This window comes from Balaenoptera acutorostrata, chromosome 13 (assembly GCF_949987535.1).
Source record: "Balaenoptera acutorostrata chromosome 13, mBalAcu1.1, whole genome shotgun sequence".
In the NCBI taxonomy this organism is placed as follows: domain Eukaryota; kingdom Metazoa; phylum Chordata; class Mammalia; order Artiodactyla; family Balaenopteridae; genus Balaenoptera; species Balaenoptera acutorostrata.
The window spans coordinates 73,225,299-73,244,218 of NC_080076.1; the positions used below are offsets into that span (position 1 = coordinate 73,225,299).

Here is an 18,920-nt window from a genome sequence, read left to right on the forward strand (position 1 = left end):
TTAAAAATTTCTCTTGAAAAGACATGGTAGGATGATCAATAAAAGAACTGTAGGATAAAAACACAACACGTTAAGAACCACGTGGGAAAAGTGGAACGTAAATCACAGTAACAGTTAACTATCGCATTTGTGTTGTGTGAAGCAATAAAATAGATACAGTGCACATTTTTTTCTCAACTGGACTGTACAGCAATCTTAAGTGTTGGGAATTCTTACTCACATTCTACAGGTAAGTCCTTGAAGCTCAGGAAGGTGAAATAACTTACCTTGGGTTAATCAAGGGACACAGGCTTCCATTTGCTGATGAGAAATTAAGGAGTGAAATCCATCACAAGAAAACATAACTCTGGAGATCTTTTTAAAATGTTTATATCTTCATAGTGTCTGTGTAATATACATCATCCCCAAACTGGAATCATGTCAAATACACAATTTGGAATCACGCCCAACCAATACATAATTTAGTAATCTTTTTCTTTCCACTTCACTTTATAGGAATTAGCAATCAGCTCTGTCATAAAAATCTTTAGAATCCAAATTTTTAAAGGCTATACTATGGACCATAACATGGATCTAGCATTTTCTTGAAAACAAAAAAAGACATCTTTCCTTCATGATGTGTAGGTCCCTTCCCAGTTTTGTGCACAGAATGTTGTGAGCCTGAGCTGTGGGGTCGGGTAAGACCTGTGAGACAGGAACCACCTGTTCTGTCATGAGGGACGCTCTGGCCTAACACAGATTTCTCAGCTACTGAGCCTTGGCACCGTCACCTAAACCTGGGGACGACGGCTGTGCCTACCTTCCAGCACCCCTGGAGGATGAACTGGGACTGTGTACACAGAGCGACAGCACCCGGCATAGAGAGCTCAGGAAAAGTGATCGAGAACGCGTTCAAATATCCCTGCACACAAATCTCTGGCCACAGTACCGATGAATTCTTTTGGATAAATTCCTAGAAGTATAACAAAAGCTCAGAGTATATGATCATTCAAAAGGTCATTATATTCTGCCAACTTCCAAAAAAGTGCACACATGCATGTTAGAGAAGGCGCTCACCTTTTGGGTCGAGGAAGGCCCATGGGGGTAAGGTTAGGGTCCGGCTTAGGAATGGTTTTCCGGATGCGAATCTGTGAGACCTTCTTTGGCCTCTTCTCCGGCTCAGTCTATTTTTAAGAAGAAGAAAGATGGTCAGGTTGTAAGACATTCTAAATATATGAAGTCCCCTTTCCTGACACCCACCGCATTGCTTCCTCAGTGTACAGATGACTTCAGGAAGTAGTTTATGACAAATCTCCCACCCCCAGCCGCCCCCACTCCTGCCAACAGCGTTTTCAGCAACCGCCCCCTTTATGTTACTGTACATGCAGTTCAGATACTGAGATTATCAATATGGAAATTTGCAACTGTTGGCGACAGCAGATACTTCAAAATTGAAGCACACCATTGTTCACTCGTCTCTGTGGTTCAGTTCTCTAAACACTGTTAAATGCATCATCAAGAAAAAAGGGTCTGGAAGGCGATGAGGAAGAAGAGATTCAAGGTATCCTTTAGTGTCTTGCTAACCTCCCATACTCAGCTGAAGCTAAACGTGGTAGCAAAGAGACTCAGGGGCCCATCTGCACCTGTCACATCATCTGTGGTGCCACCATCACCTGACCCCATCAGCACTTTAAATTTACCTCTTTCTGTTCTGGGGGGCTGCTCTGTGGTCGGGGGCATGGGGCTGTCACACCATCCAGCTCATCAAATCCAGGAACCGGGAACTCGGAGGCTGAAAGCAGGAGCTTGCTGACAGCTGAGTCTGTTACCAAGCGAGACTTTGGTACCAAGGCAGGGAATGGAGGCTCTAGCCTAGCACCATGGAGAGAGAGACAGAGAAGAACGACATGGGACGGGTTCACCTTCTATGTCGGCACATTCGTCTTAACATCCAGACAAGAGCTGAATGACGTTCCCAGTAAACCTGTCCTCTTGTTACTTCTGGACACACCTGTGTCTATACATGTAAAAAACAACGAGAATGTGGTCAATCCACTTCACTGTGATGGAATAACGAACGAGGAAGGTGCAGTGAATAAGGAAAAACGTAAAAAGGAACAGGTTTTTTGTGGGAAGAAGACATTTAGTGAACTGAACAAATGGATTGTGCTCAGACGACATCAATCCCATCCGGGCACTGAAATCGGCTAAATGACCAAGAAGTATCTTGAGGGGACTTGTGGTACAATGAGCTGGCTAGGGATTTTGACTTTTTTTTTAATAAATGGGACTGATCACACAACTTTAGTTACACAGGTTGAACCTCAGATTGTTCATCTGAGAGATGCAGATCAGGCTGAGAAGGAGAACAAGAGGTCAGAATTATACCATGCCCGACCCACACCAGCCGCTAGTGCACTCGCCCCCCACTTCTCTCTCTCTCTCTCACACACACACACACACACACACACACACACTTCAAGCCACAAGCCCTCACGTGCCAGGCGCCACTGGAGCCTCACCTCACATGACTGCCACTGGTGCTGTAAGCAGCTTCCAGGCCCGGAAGAGGCACGAACGGTAATGCAGTGTGGCTGAAGTGGAGCAAAAGTACAAGAGAGGCAGGTTAGGGCAGCGGGATGGCAAGAGAGGCTCTGGTGTACCGTGGGTTTGGAAGGATGCTCAATCCGAGCCCAAGGAAGACGAGAAGTGTCAGTCACCCAGAAAGACGAAAACCTCCCTCCCAGGCATGAGGATTACATGTACCTGCCCATCACTGGAATGGAGGCAGGCTGACAGGAGGATTATATTCTAACTTAAATGGAAAGAAGGCAGAGAGAGATATACAGAGGACAGTAAGAGAAAGGAGGGGGACAAGAATACCCTTTACCTTATACCTTTTAGTCAAGTTGTTGAACATGTATGTTAAAGTTTTTAAAAAGTAATTTAAAGATAAAAATACACTCCTCAGTTCTGTATTAACCGTATTAAAATAAAATCTGCCAATTTCTATAAACGTACAAAAAATTGTGAAGAAACCTTATTTTCTTTAAAGCCAAGTTCCACGTAAAACATGGCCATGTAGATGAAAACTGTTCACAGGGCTAGTTCCTTTATAATTAAGCTTTGATTTTTATAGATGAAAAATGGTATTAATCACTTATAGATACATTAATATGCATTGTTGAAGAGCTTTTGGTACCCCTCAAAGTAAAGCTTGTATCCATTTCTACTGAATTTAGACACAGTACAGGTTTAATTAATCAGATGTTTATATAATGACCATATAATCCATCTCCTCTGGGAAGTTAGAGAAATTTGTTCAATGGCTGAAACACAGATAATTCAGTTTGTTAGAGAGTTTAGCACCAATCTGGAATACTGGGAAAGGGGCTGACCAAATCAGAGGCCTCATCTGGGTCTAGCTCAGCTGACACAGCAACCAGCTGAGTGGACCAAGTCAGAAAAAACCATGTGCCTCAGTCTCATCATCTATAAAAAAAAGGCAAAAAAGATGCCTGTCTGACCCATATTATGGAGTGCTGGAGGATGAGGTTCAAATGAGAAAACCCTGTGGAAACATAAATTAATTAAATCTTGGTTAAGTCTTGCTTTCTGGGGCTCCCCAATTTATCACGCTTAACATTTCTAAGTGTGTCTACAAACACAGCAAACTTCTAAGCTCTAAGCCAAGGATATATATGATGTTAAGGCACTTTTAGAGCCAACGAGAGAAAAAGTTCCCACAAATACCACCCCTACCACTTCAATTAAAAAAATAGGGACTTCCCTGGTGGCGCAGTGGTTAAGAATCTGCCTGTCAACAATGCAGGGGACACGGGTTTGATCCCTGGTCCAGGAGAATCCCACATGCCACATAGCAAGTGGGCCTGTGCACCACAACTACTGAGCCTGTGCTCTAGAGCCTGCGAGCCACAACTACTGAAGCCCGTGCACCTAGAGCCCGTGCTCCACAACAAGAGAGGCCGCTGCAATGAGAGGGCCGCGCACTGCAACAAGGAGTGGTCCCCGCTCACCGCAACTAGAAAAAGCCCGCGTGCAGCAACGAGGACCCAATGCAGCCAAAAATAAATAAAAATTTTTTAAAAAATTAAATCTTTAAAATACATATATATACACACACACATATATATAATTAAATTAAAAGTAAACTAAAAAATAAAATAAATGAAATGTCAGATACAGGATCTAAGGGAGAGAGAAAATATTCCCCACCAGAAAACAGAAAAGTCAGGTGGGAAAGAGTTCTGGAAGAGGGAAAAGGGTCACAGGGTCATTCACCTTCACAGGGTGAAATGAATAACTACCCTCCAAGCTACCTTAGGACTGGACATAGTTTAAAGAAGGTAACATGATTTAAAACTGAGTGTACAGGGCTTCCCTGGTGGCACAGTGGTTAAGAATCCGCCTTCCAATGCAGGAGACATGGGTTCGAGCCCTGGTCTGGGAAGATCCCACATGCCGTGGAGCAACTAAGCCCGTGCGCCACAACTACTGAGCCTGTGCTCTAGAGTCTTCGAGCCACAGCTACTGAAGCCCGCGCGCCTAGAGTCCGTGCTCCACAACAAGAGAAGCCACTGCAATGAGAAGACCCCACGCAGCCATAAATAAATAAATACATAAAAAGAACAACAGGGCTTCCCTGGTGGCGCAGTGGTTGAGAATCTGCCTGCTAATGCAGGGGACACGGGTTCGAGCCCTGGTCTGGGAAGATCCCACATGCCACGGAGCAGCTGGGCCCGTGAGCCACAACTACTGAGCCTGCGCGTCTGGAGCCTGTGCCCCGCAACGGGAGGGGCCGCGACAGTGAAAGGCCCGCGCATCGCGATGAAGAGCGGTCCCCGCACCGCGATGAAGAGTGGCCCCCACTTGCCGTAACCAGAGAAAGCCCTCGCACGAACCGAAGACCCAACACAGCCAAAAAAAAATAAATAAATAAATAAATAAAGTAGCTATTAAAAAAAAAAAAAAAAAAAAGAACAACAAAAAAACTGAGTGTACAGACACAGAGCAGAGTTTGTTGTAGAGGCAAACAAACTATGCCACAGAAGCAGTGCAGCATCATTTAAAACAATTTGATTCATCCTGTTGTATTTTTATGGCTGCCTGATAAGAAGTGAACATTTTCCTGTTTACCTACAGGACAAGAGCTCACAATCAGCCACATTCAGGTTCTGGGGTGCCTTTCTGAAGCTCTTTTATTTAGTTAGTTTTCTGCTAAGATGCTGGGTAGCTTCACAGTATGCGCCTCAGAAGCTTTTCAATGACAGAATGATTCTGCGTGAGAGACTCTGCCCAGACACACAAACAACAAGGCCTCTCCCAGGCCGTTTGGAATTTTAAGGCTTTTTTGGTGTTGAAGTTTTAAACTACAGCAATGATAAGGGCAAACCAAATAATGTTTAAAGTTTCTGTTTATCCAGAGGATTACAAATAGGAGGATTTATCTGTTATGTCTAAAGCAGATCTTTAGGGATGTAACTCCCAAATTCTTTTTCTTCTCTCATTTCCTGTTAGAAGGTAAAATGATATTGGTGAAATTATTTTCAACTATTCTCAGTGGTGAAACCACAAGAACTCTTTTCCAGTTCACTTAAAATTCTATAAATTCTATAGCTATAATATGTAAATGCCAACCTCTGAAGCTTCTCTGCTCCAGAAAGAAACACAGAGGTTCCTAAACTAGATTTGGTGATGCCTATGTAATTAATTAGTTTATTTAAAAAGTATTTCTTCTGTATCCTTTACACACCAACCACTGAGTTAGATGCAGGCTGTTATAATACCTTGTGAACAAGTAATAGTTACAAGTCACAAATCACTACTTATAGTAATGGGATATGTTCTTTGCAAGGTGAGGGCAAGAGGAGAAAAGGAGAGATTCAAGATTTAATGGTTCACAGAATTAAATGGACAGAACAAAGGAAGGTACAAAATAAAGGGTTCTGCAAGAAATCTAGATCCTTCAGGAAAATTAGAGGGGTCTACACTTCAGAATTACTGCTGCATGTTCTTAGCAGAGATTTGGCAATAAACAGGAAATGCAGACACAGACTCTGAGCCCTGCTTTTTCAGGAGCGCCCCTTCCTCTCCCCAATGGTAGGATGCAAACATGGGACTTTAGCAAAGAACAGCGGATCGATTTTACCTGCTCATGGTGCCCAGACGTGGCTGCCGCTTGCTGTGAGAGGAATGAAGAGCAGAGATTTCGAAGGGGCAGGCAGAAGGCCCGTGCTGGCTCCAAATGGACAGTACTCGGCCCACCGAGTAGGGCAGAGAACAGAAGACCTTGTCTGCTATGGAGGTGGGAGACCGTAACCCTTTCAGACCCTGGGTAAACTGGGTCAGGAAGAGCCTCTGCATGGTGGGCATGTGGCTGGAGCAGCTCCGTTTTTTCGTCCAGATTCGGTAACATCCTGGGGAACAAAGTGCTAGGAGTGTGTGAAGGCCAAGGACGGAGCAGCCCGCTCTGGTCTGGACTATGGCGGTGGCTCCATGGTCTTGGAGAGGAACTGGAGGCTGCAGTGGAGGCTGGGCGCCTGCTTGACAGTAGAGGCCAGGGTCTTCCCTGAACGTGGCCACCCCAGGGCAGTCGTGGGCCAAGAAGAAAGAGAAGGTCCACTTAGGAGGTGAAGACGGGCACCGGCGGGCCTCTCCTAAGGCAAGCCTCGCGGGTGCACAGTGCTCGGGAAAAGTCCTTGGGGACTCGGTCCCGCACTCGGAGCCTGACTTCACGTGAAAGGATACTGGGAAGACTTCGGAACCAAACAACAGGGATGGCATCTTGTCACTCAAATCTATGAAGCTCATTTTGATGGCTTCGAGCGAATAAAGCGTCAAGGGTTTACTGTTAGGCCTCCTGTCCCAATTACTACGTGCCAACCATGGATTCAGCTGCGTTGTGCTGTAGGAAAACCCATCCAGGAGCCTTTTGTATCTGAGCCGCTTGTAGCTTTTAGCCACTGGAAGAAGGTCAGAGGAACACCGCCGATATCGTAGCTTCTGGGTCTTTGTGGCCGGGGCCAGTCTGGAGGCAAGGATGGACAGCTTGCTGAGTAAGGCTGATTCTTTGGTAGGCTTCCGAACATTCAGGCTACCCGAGGGCTGGCCTGGAGTGGCCTTCTGCTTTGGTACGTGGCTAACAAGGCTCCTGGCAGGGGCTGTTTCAGGTTCCGGTTGCGTGGGTGCAGACACAGCATGTGAGCTGAGAAATCTGTGTGCGTCTGTGGGGATGGTTTCAGAGGAGCTCTTTAAAAAGGCAGAACTTCTGATTTTACTTATTTTCCTCCCTGTGTTGACTAGCTCCTGGCAGGAAACTTTCTTACACATTCGGTGGGGCTGCTTCTTTAAGGGAAGCACTCCTTTCTGATGTGAAGTGTTCCCAAAGGCACCATGTAGTTCATCACGCCCAGCGGAGCTGGGGTCTTGTGCTTTCCGGGGGGCATCATGGAGGCAAGGGCCTGCGCACGACTCAATATCCTTTTTTGATGGGAAACACAAGCTTTCCTCCTTTGGGTCTTTCAGCTTCTGAAACCCTGCAGCAGTGTCGCCTGTGGCTGGCTTTGCTAGGGTGATTTCTTTCACCACGGTGGGCTCAGCTTTGCGATCCTTAGGTTGGCTCTTACTTTGCACCTCATCTGACAACATATTAGATGATGTGCATCGTTCCAAAGCTGCATGTGCTTCTTTTTGATGCATCTGTTCCTCTTCCTTGTAGTCCAAAGCCTTCTGGCTCTGTTGGTCCTCAGCATCACGCGGCATCCTCGGGGGTTTAAGATGGGTCTGAGACACCCGGCTCATGTTATCACCATGAACACCTTCTCTGACAGTCATCTCTTCGGACTCCTCCACAGCAGGAAACTGACCCCGTGGTCCCCTCTGGTGTTCTGCAGTTTCTTCTCTTTTCACTTCGGTTTCTGTTTCCATCGTCAAAGGCAAACTTTCCGCAATGAGGGCTGTGCTGCTTTCTTTGCTAGGATTACTCTTATCCCTTGGTGCTCTTCCTTTCATCTCAGGCAGGACCATGCAGTCCTTTACATTCTCACAGGGCATTTCACCATCTTTTGGTTTAAAAAGGTTTTTCGGGTCAGTTTCCTCACTATTCATAATTGTTTCTGATTTTTCTTGAGACAACGGATGCAAAGGAGTTATCTCAGTGGGTTTCAGGCTTCCCGGGGGAACAGAGTTCTCCTCTTGGCGTCCAGAAGATGTCAGTTCTTCTGAGGAAATTCCAATGGCATTTCCCTTGTCGTGCTCAGAATTTATTTCTAGTCTTGATCCTTCAATCATTTCTTGTGTTTCTCTCAGAGATGCTTCTTTAGCTTGCTGTTCAAGATGAATATAATTTAAAGACACATTTATTCTATCCAATACTCTTACATTTGGTTTATGATCTGCCACAGACCCTGTCTCAGGGGCACAAGAGTCTGGACACACTTCCATTTCACAGTCTTTTAACAATCTGCATACTTTCTCTTCATATGATTTTTTAATTTCGAGAAAGTCTGCTGTCGAGGAAGTAGCATCTTGGGAATCTGAATCCTGGTCGATCCTTCCCATAAATGCAGCAATAGGCTCTCCCCTCTGTGACAGCACACTCCTTGAGGTTTCCTGTAACACTGGCCCATCCTGCCTTGCACGCCCATCAAGAGTACTAGACGCCCTTATGTCCACAACGCCTTCTGTGCCCTTATCACTACAGCCTGTGGAGATCATGTCTGCCATACCGTCTATGGGCTCCTCACAACCAGAAATCCTTTCAAAGGCCCCTTTCTTCAGGCTTCCACCAGACGATGAGCTGTTATGGCCTGAACCGACTGGCAGATCCTTCAGGCTGTGGCTCACCTCTCCATTAGGCTCTGCGACCATCTCTCTCTGGTCGCTGCCTAGTGTCTCCTTAGCTGGGTTATCTTCACTCCTGCATTCATCGGATCTGTTTGGGTTGCTCTGGCAGCTGAGGGCTTCATCTGCCTTCTGCTCAGGAGTTTCAGCTGCTTGGTTCATGTTTTTAATACCGGAGAACGTAACAGTAGGAAACTGGTCCAACAATTTTTCAGGACTTGGAATGTTTGCAGGTTGGTCTAATTCCTGTGCGGCACAATCACAGATGTTATGTTTACAAAACACAGTCTCTTTGGGTGTGTCCTGTTCTTTTTCTTCTAGCCCTTCCTCGCTGGGATGGATGTGACAGGTGGTGTGGATGGTCCTGTTTGGAGCTTCACTATTTAACATGCCTGCCGTCATTTCGTTTCTGATCTTACCTCCTGGAAGGCTGCCTTCAGTTTCTCCCCCACCTGGCTCACTTTCCGCCAATGTACAACTCACTTTATGGATACAACTTTCCACTGAGGCTTCTCTCCCTTGGGGGCGGTGATCGCTGTGCTGAAATGCATTTTCATACTTGGTTATCAGACAGTTCTCAACTCCCAGGATGGTTTCGCTGGGCTCCAGGGCGGCATGGGCAGAACACGCGCTCTCCTCTGGGACGTTTTTTCGTACACAAGGGCAGCTAGAGAGATCCCGAGATTGAATGCTTTGATATTCCACAGCAGAGACCTCTTGAGGCAAGCCTGCGTCTTCTTTCTGATTTGAGAGAAGTCTGGAATGCAGACCTTCTGCTCCTGAATCAGCTGTTTCAGTTTTTCTTTCTAGGCTTTCTGATTTGCTGTTTAAGGTGGGATTGTTTGAAGAGGCACCACAGGTTTTGTCACCTGGTGGAGAGATGTCTTTCATTTTTGTCTTTACAGGAACAGTCTGGGCACCAGCAGTGACATCTGCTCCATCCTCTGACAGAGGGTGCTGGCTCCACTGGGAGCCCTCGCTCGCTGCTACAGGCATCTCTTTGTCAGTTGGCAACTTCGCATGGTTTTGAGAATTAAGGGACACTTGATTTAAAACACATTCACTTCCTATTTTGTTTACAAGTAGTTCATTGGCATAAGGAAGTTCATTCACCTCCCATGCAGCGCTCTGTTTATCTAAATGGGGACCGTCGTCCTGGGAGTTCTGTACATCTATTTCTGACTCAGGTCTGTCATCAAATTCTAGGGCTGGCAGTAACGGAGCAATGTCTTTCTTGGGTTTCAACACCTCACTTATAGAACTTATCTGGTCCTCTGGCGTTAAACTCACAGGGGATTTTCTTTCAATCAGAAATCCGTCATGTGATGCTTCATTTAACTGGGTGCTGTCTTCCAGATTTCTCTGGGTGCTGACTAAGGAGTTAGAGTCTTTACTGTAAATCTTTTCACTTAACATACTGGGCTCTATAGTGGTTGTCTGTTCTGGCTCCTCAATCTGCACTGAGGAGGAAAAATGGTTCTCTTCAGAGGGTGTGCCTGGATGGCTTATATTAGCAAAAGTTCCTCTATGGTCCTCATGGTTTGCCAAGTTATCCTGAATGTCTAAAGTGATTTTTAAATCATTTTTTTTAAACATTATTTCCGTGGCTTCAGTAAAAGAATTGGGCATTAAAGAACTAGAGCAGTCTGTATGGATACTGCCTTGAGGGCAGTAGTGATCGTGGATATTTTCTTTGGAGAAGTCAAGAGCCTCTTTTTTTCCAGAATAGTGACCACTAGCATCCTCTTCTGCTTGCCTGGCATTAACAAGAAAGAGTTCCTCTCTTTCACTCCTGGGGTTCAAAGGCTGTTCATTTTCTTCTCTAGAAGCCAAGTTCTTGCTTTGATCGTCCCCATCAAAACAAGAATTGTCTGTCTTTTTAGCAGATCCCTTTGGCAAGCTATCACCATCAAAACCACACTTTTTTGAGGATGTTGTTCTGAATTCTGGACCAGACAAACATGATGTGAAATGTGAAACTTCCGAATTTTCTTCTAAGGGTTCTACAATAACCACCTTTCTCATGGCTTTGGGACTACCATGTGCAGAACTGTGTCTCTCACTATGGTGGCCAGGAACCTGTTGGCGATTGTCATCTGCTTCACAGACAAGGTTTAATGTACACAACTCTTCCTTTCCATTGCCCACTTTGGAAATGGCACTCTTCCCTGGTAATAATGACAACCAAGGAGGACAGGTTTTTAGTTCTTCACATTCTTTTTCTTTAGTTGCTTCTATTAATCCAGGGTCCACAGAGTTTAAAGGCTCTAGGGAAACTAACGTGCTAGTCCCTGAAACCTCACCACTGCTCATGATTTTGTCTATTTCTGGGTATCCGCTGCACCCAGCCGAGAGACCTTTACTCACATGGCCATTCTTGTGTCCTTCATTATTATCCATCTTAGTCCCACTGACCTTCATACCTTGTACTTCCTCAGTAGATTTTAGCAGAGTTTCAGCTGTAATTTGTACATTTCCTTCTGCACAAGAGAAAGAAATCCAAATCAATATGTAATCATTAAAACAAACCATTTGCTATATCATCATAAATTTAATCATGCAACAAACGGCAGCAACAAAAAAGACGCAACTCACAAAGAGAATTGCAAAGTTAGTGTTACAATACCATTGGCTTTGTTCTTCTCTGCAAAATATGACAGAGGGCCAAAAGAGTACCTGGAAGAAACAGGTTATTTTGAACAAATGCCTTTCTTTAAATGTTACTTACTTAAATGCACTTACCTAGCTGGACAAATGAATATAATGGGGAGACATATGCCTAATTCAGATCTTAGGAAGCTTCCATCCTAAAGCATTAATAAAGTAGATTCACAATAAAATAGCTTATATTACTAAATGACCATCTTCTTAATACTTGAATAAATAGATAAAATTATCTCTTTGACAAAGAACAGTTATACATAAAACCTATGTAAAAGAGATTAATCTGTAAGTTGAATATTAGTCTTGAACCCAATTACCTGCAATACTTGCCTCCCTACAGGACTGGTCATTAGTCGGTAATTATTGAAGGTGAGTGATAGGTACACAGCGGTTTAATATATTCTCCTTCCCACTGCTGAATAAATGTGAAATTTTCCGTTACGAAACATTAAAAAACAAACAAAAAACCTTTCTAAGCAGAATATAAACACAATTCATAAAGGAGTTTACTGCACAAAGTTTCTCTGAAATTCTAGGCACACAATGTAATATAAAGAAGTTCCCCAAACTTGTTAATCTACAAAAGACTTTTCATCCTTCTCTCTTTACAGAAAACAAACCCGAAGCTATTCACATTAACGTAAATGTAAATGTGTATATGCATGTACGTATGCGTGCATGTACATAATAGGACACCTGCATTAAGCAGATAAAGCAAAATGCAAATCCATCTACAGATCTAATTCCCACTAGAACATAAGCTCCACGAGGGGAAGGATCACGTTTGTTTTAGTCTCTCCACCTCCCTACTGTCTAGCATAATACCTGGTATGTAATAGCACTCAATAAATATTTGTGGAGTTAATAAATGACTACAGTTGGGTGACATCAGCAAATGCTATTAATAACGTCTCCCTAGGGCTTCCCTGGCCATTTCTTAACTAGTTCTGAGAGCAGTAATTTTGAGAGAAAGAGCAGTGACTCTGAAGGCAAGCCAGCTGGGCTCTGTGATGTCACCCACCTCTCTGAGTCTCCTTTGTAAAATGAGGGTAAGTATACTTACCTCAGTGTTACTCTGAGGATTAAATTAAATGATACATATAAAATACCACCTGGTACAGTGCCTGCCATATAAAGGAAAAGTGTTTTTCCTTTGTTCTGCTCTCTCTGATTCTTATTTTACTGAATCTGAGAATAGTTTAAATGATAAACTTAATAACTAGGCTAGGACACAGCATTTAGAAATATTCAGAGTCACCAAATACTAGATACATAAATGTGTACTGCATTCCATAAGTGTGCAAAGCTACCAATCACTGACAAAAGGCAGCCTTAAAATCCTAATGGTCCACAGAGTATTTATCTTTGAAACTGGCCCACTTTCCATATCATAGCAGACAATTCTAACCTATTCATGAATTTCTAAGCAAAATACTCCAAATGGTTTTACTATGTCTCTCTGCTGGACGCGGCAGCATTCATGAAACCGGTCATGTATATTCTGGCCCCTCGCCCACTCCCCTCTCTGTTCCAGCACCACACTAGTCCTATCCCTCACTATATCTACTCAGGAAAACGCTAAAACTCTTCATCCAACCCCAACCATTTACTGTGCAAGGTACTTAAGGCAAGATTCGTGCTTAGAGCCCCCACCTGCTGGAAGACCGCCTGTTTTCCACACGTCCAGTCTTAGTGGGGAGGCCGGGGAGCAGCCACTTCCCAGGTGGTGAGCAGAGGGGCGGGTGGGGAAGAGGGGTTGTGGACAGCGCGAAAGCAAAATGATACTGTGCCCACTCTTTTGGCTTGTTTTTAATCACATTTATTGTGAAATCACAAAGAACTTTAAAGGAGCCTTTAAGAAAGTTTTCTATTTATTAGTAAGCTTTCAAAAGGCCGTGGAACACAGACCTGGGTCCTCATCTGTAATGTGGGAGGAAAAGAGTATCCACATCACAGGACTTGTAAAGATTAGATGAGTCGGTGACCTGTCCGTTACTTCTGACAGGTAAAACTGTCAGAAGTGCCAGACGGAGTCCACGCTTAGTGAGTGCAAACCACTCCCCTGGAACTTCACTCCCTTGCACATCTCTATCAAAGCCTCTGTAAGGCTGTTTCTCAATTATGTGTCTCATTTATCAGCTCCATGAGACTGGAGGTATGTGAGGGCAGAAACTGGATCTTAATGATCGCTGTGTACTCAGTACCCGACTGTGACCCTGGAGACTGGCAGGTACATACAGATGTTAGCAGAATGAAGAATTAAATGAGGGAAGGTGTTAGAAGTATTAGGTACACTGGAGGGTGAAATGTGAACTCTGTGAGGTATGTGCCCATTTAAGAAGCACAGGAGTTTCATGACCTCAGCTGAAGATCCTGGATTTGTAGTTCTATGATAACTGCTTAAATGGTGCTTGTGTTCTCAGAAATTGACAAACATCCTAAAACTCGTGTGAAAATGCAACGGGCACATAACAGCCAAAACAATCTTGAAGAAGAACAAAGCTGGTGGACTCATACTTCCTGCTTTCAAAACTTACTACAAAGCTACAATAATCAAGTCCGTGTGGCCCTGGCGCTGGGGAGACATAAAGATCAATGCAGCAGAACCCCGAGTCCAGAAACAAACTCTAACATTTATAGTCAGTCAACTGATTTCTGACAAAGGGACCAAAAAGAATACCTTTCCAACAAATGGTCCTGGAAAAAGTGGATATCCACATGCAAAAGAATAAATTTGAACCCTAGCTCACATCACACAAAATAATCAACTCAAAGTTGATCATAAACTTAAATGTAAGAGCTGAAACTATAAAACTCTTACAAGAAAAACACAAGAGTAAATCTTCATGACTTTGGGTTAGGCAATGATTTCTTTCCTTCCTTTTTTAAAATTTATTTATTTATTTTTATTTTTGGCTGCCTTCGGTCTTTGTTGCTTGCTGTATGCGGGCTCTTCTCTAGTCGCGGAGATTCGCGGGCTTCTCATTAGGTGGCTTCTCTTGTTGCAGAGCACAGGCTCTAGGTGCGTGGGCTTCAGTAGTTGTGGCACTCGGGCTCAGTAGTTGTGGCACACGGGCCCAGCTGCTCAGCAGCATGTGGGATCTTCCCAGACCAGGGCTCGAACCCGTGTCCCCTGCATTGGCAGGCAGATTCTCAATCACTGCGCCACCAGGGAAGCCCCAGTCTTCCATTTTTTAATCACTTGTGCTTTTGGTTTCTTAGCTAAGAAATCATTACCTGGGACTTCCCTGGTGGCGCAGTGATTAAGAATCTGCCTGCCAATGCAGGGGACACGGGTTCGAGCCCTGGTCTGGGAAGATCCCACATGCTGCGGAGCAACTGGGCCTGTGAGCCACAACTACTGAGCCTGCATGTCTGGAGCCTGTGCTCCGCAACAAGAGAGGCCGCGATAGTGAGAGGCCTGCGCACTGCGATGAAGAGCGGCCCCCGCTTGCTGCAACTAGAGAAAGCCCTCGCACAGAAATGAAGACCTAACACAGCCAAAAATAATTAATTAATTAATTAATTAAAAAAAAAAAAAAGAAGACTGATAAGCTGGACTCCATCAAAACTAAAAACTTTTTATACTTGAAACTAAAATAATATTGTAAATCAACTAGACCTCAATTTTTTTTAAAAAAGTTAAATTAGTCAATTAAAAAAAAAACTAAAAACTTTTGTGCTTTTTAAACATTTTTTTTAATGAAAAAAAAATTTTTGGCCGTGCCATGTGGCATGTGGGATCTTAATTCCCCAACCAAGGATCGAACCCGCACCCCCTGTAGTGGAATTGCAATCTTAACCACTGGATCACCAGGGAAGTCCCAAAACTTTTGTGCTTCCAAGGACAACATCAAGAAGCAAAAAGATAAACCACTGGTGGGGAGAAAATATTTGCAAATCATCCATCTGATAAGGGATTTGTACTTAATATATATAAAGAAGTCTTACAACTAAACAATGAAAAGACAAAAAGCCTAATTTAAAAATAGGCAGAGGGAGCAGAGCTCCCCATTTCTCAAGTGTTGTCTGTACATAGTGACTTCCTTCCAAAGAGGACAGTATGGAAAGGGGGAGGGGGAGTAACCTTACAAACACCACTTCACGTTTATAGCAAGTACCCTTGATATGGGATGAAAATGGCACTTCACCTGTGTGAGTTCCTCTCCCAAACCCATAAATAACCCTAGTTTTAATGAGAAAAACATCTGACAAACCCCAATGGAGAGGCATTCTACAATACACTCGACGAGCATTCTTCAAAACTCTCAGGGTCACCAAAAATAAGAAAGTGTGAGAAACCAGCATAGCCAAGAGGAGCCTAAGGGGTTAAGAGGACTAAATGTGAGGTGGGATCCTAGATGGGACCCTAGAACAGAAAGAGGACATTAGGGAAAAACTAAGGGAATCGGAATAAACTATGAACTGTATAACAACACTGGTTCATGAGCTGTAACAAATGTACAATACTGATACATTAACAATAGGGGAAACGGGGTTGGGGGGGGTGTTGGAGGGCATGGGGTGGGGAGTGAAAGTTGGGATGGAAACCCTCTGTGTCATCTGCTCAATTTCTCTGTAAATCCTACACTGCTTTACAAATAAAATTATTAATTTTTTTAAAAAGAAAAACAAAAGGGCAAAGGACTTGAATAAACATTTTCCCAAAGACATACGAATGGTCAATAGGCACATAAGAAGATGCTCAACATCATTAGTCGTAAGAGAAATAAAGATCAAAACCACAATGAGATGTCAATTCACACCCATTAAAATGGCTATTATTCAAAAGAAAACAAAAGATAACTGTTGGGGGCTTCCCTGGTGGCACAGTGGTTAAGAATCTGCCTGCCAATGCAGGGGACACAGATTCAAGCCCTGGTCTGGAAAGATCCCACATGCTGCAGAGCAGCTAAGCCCATGCGCCACAACTACTGAGCCCGTGCGCCTGGAGCCTGTGCTCCGCAACAAGAGAAGCCACTGCAATGAGAAGCCCGCACATCGCACAGAAGAGTAGCCCCCGCTTGCCGCAACTAGAGAAAGCCCGCGTGCAGTAACGAAGACCTGATGCAGCCAAAAATAAATAAAAGATAACTGATAAAGGATGTGGAGAAACTGGAACATTTTGGGAATTCCCTCGTGGTCCAGTGGTTAGGACTCGGCACTTTCACCGCTGGGGCCCGGGTTCAATCCCTAGTCGGGGAACTAAGATCCCACAAGTTGCGGGATGCAGTCAAAACAAAACAAAACAAAACAAAACAAAACAAAAACAAAAAGACCATATGTTGTAAGGTCTCATTTATACAGAACATATACAGAACAGGCATATCTACAGAGACACAAGTAGATTAGTGACTGGAGGAGGCTGGGGGTATGTGGGGATAGGGAATGACTGCTAACAGGTACAAAGTTTCTTTGGGAAGTGATGAAAATTAAACTATTGAAGTATACACTTTAAATGGGTGAAAATTATTGTCTATAAATTATATCTCCATGAAATTGTTTTTTTAAAAAGTGCTCATACTCCAATTATAATAAAAGTTACATCAGAAAACTCAGACACCTTTTTGGTGTTATCTCCAAATGACCCTAATTCAGGATAGACATGCTGGAGGTTGACAAAGATTCAATAGCATTTCCATGACAACCTTTTCCTGGATCAAAATTTAAGTGGCTAGACATGGAAACTAAATATGACGTAAGTTTTGGTTTGTCCTCCATCTTGTCCTTGGAAAGATGTGTAATGGGTTAGCAATGTTGAAATGCCTTATAAAAGGAAGCTCTCTGGTGGAGGTTCACAAAGGCTGCCTCCTGGTGGGAGGATTGCGGCAGACAGCCCTACAAGTTCCGTCACCTCCTATGCTTGTACTGACCACTGGATACCTGGCTTTCTGAATTCCAGATAAGTCAACAAATAATGAGATAGCATTCAACTCCTCACATGGAACTGTTATATATTGCTGGTGGGAATAAAAAAGGGTACAACCACCCTGGAAAACAGTTTGGTAATTTCTTGTAAAATTAAACACATACTTCCCAAATGACCCAGCAGTCCCAAGCCTAGGTATTTGCCCAGGTGAAATGACAACTCAAGTTCACACAAAAACTTGTACAAGGGACTTCCCTGGTGGTCCAGTGGGTAAGACTCCACGCCCCAATGCAGGGAGCCTGGGTTCGATCCCTGGCCAGGGAACTAGATCCCGCATGCATGCTGCAACTAAGAAGTCTGCATGCCACAACTAAGACCCAGTGCAGCCAAAATAAACTATAAATAAATAAATAAGTGAAAGTAAATTAAAAAAAAAAAACTTGTACAAAAGCGTTTACCGCAGCTTTATGCATAATTACCAAAACTGGAAACAACTCAAATTTCCCTCGAATGAGAAGCAGATAAATCGTGATACAACTAGACGACAGGATACCTTTCAGATGTAAGAAGCAATGAGCTATGATACGCACAGCACTGTGGATTAATTGTAAATGCACTACACTAAATGAACAAAGTCAGGCTCATAGGCTTCCCCCGCATGATTATGTGTATACGGCATTCTAGAAAAGTCAAAACGATAGGGAAATAACATGGATCAGTGGTTGCCAAGGGCTGGGGGTGGCAAGGACCGACTATAAAAGGGGCCTGCAAGAGATTGCTGGGTGATGGAAATGTTCTATTTCTTGATTGTGCTGGTACAGTTGTGATTACACAATTTTATGTGTTTGTCAAAACTCATAGAACCATATACACACCCAAAAAAAGGGTGAATTTCAGTCTATGTAAGTTATACCTTAATTTTTTTAAAAATGAAAAAAAAAATTAGTTCCCCAAATGTCTAGACCTCCTCCTTGTAGCCTAATAAATGGGTGTGGTACTGGCTGATTTTTCAACTTTCCACTCCCCAAAATGTAAATTATAGGAAGATAATGGCATAAACAGGGAATACAAAACATGAGATAGTAATTCCAAATTATACAAACAGATCAGTAAACTCCAAGAATCTGGATGCATATACCACCTAAGGGCTTTATTGATAGGTTCATTCCATCTCCTTAAAATGCTTAATTTACTCACATAGTAGAAATAGAGGCTATGAAAAGATTGTTTCAACTTTAGTTATTCTAAATAATTTAAACTATCTAGTTCCAAAAATTATATAAGGTAGCTTTTCCCTCCTTGATGCTTTCACCTCTGCATCAAAGTTTATTTCCTCAACGCTCTTCCAATTTCTGGTGACCCTACTATTTCAGAGGATTCCCACATAAGCCTTAATGGAGACTGTTACTATGGGAACTAAGTCCCACAGTAATTAGTGGGAACTAGTATTTGTATTTTTCCTGGGGCCCATTCCATCTTTCTTACGCAACCTTCCCAATCAAGCCCAGTTACAAGGAAAAAAAAATTCATAACATTAGTTTCATAA

The 18,920-nt window shown here is 43.5% G+C and overlaps 1 protein-coding gene across 11 annotated transcripts in view; it reads right to left on the reverse strand.

The window, feature by feature from the left end:
• The window catches only part of PRR14L (proline rich 14 like), a 56,402-nt gene that overhangs the window by 15,331 nt on the left and 22,151 nt on the right, over nucleotides 1–18,920 (reverse strand). For 8 of the 11 annotated variants that reach the window (XR_009004982.1, XR_009004981.1, XM_057526098.1 and 5 more), the window contains 4 exons: nucleotides 6,149–11,321; nucleotides 2,502–2,573; nucleotides 1,680–1,851; nucleotides 1,057–1,163 (listed from right to left, as the gene is read on the reverse strand). Coding sequence is in view for 8 of the 11 variants with exons in the window: in XM_057526098.1 (XP_057382081.1) it covers nucleotides 1,057–1,163; nucleotides 1,680–1,851; nucleotides 2,502–2,573; nucleotides 6,149–11,321 (5,524 nt within the window). In the remaining 3 variants the exon portion in view is untranslated. Of the gene's footprint in view, nucleotides 1–799; nucleotides 953–1,056; nucleotides 1,164–1,679; nucleotides 1,852–2,501; nucleotides 2,574–6,148; nucleotides 11,322–11,822; nucleotides 11,921–18,920 lie in introns of all 11 variants that reach the window. The other 3 variants (XR_009004983.1, XM_028163623.2, XM_057526099.1) reach the window with 3 other exon arrangements.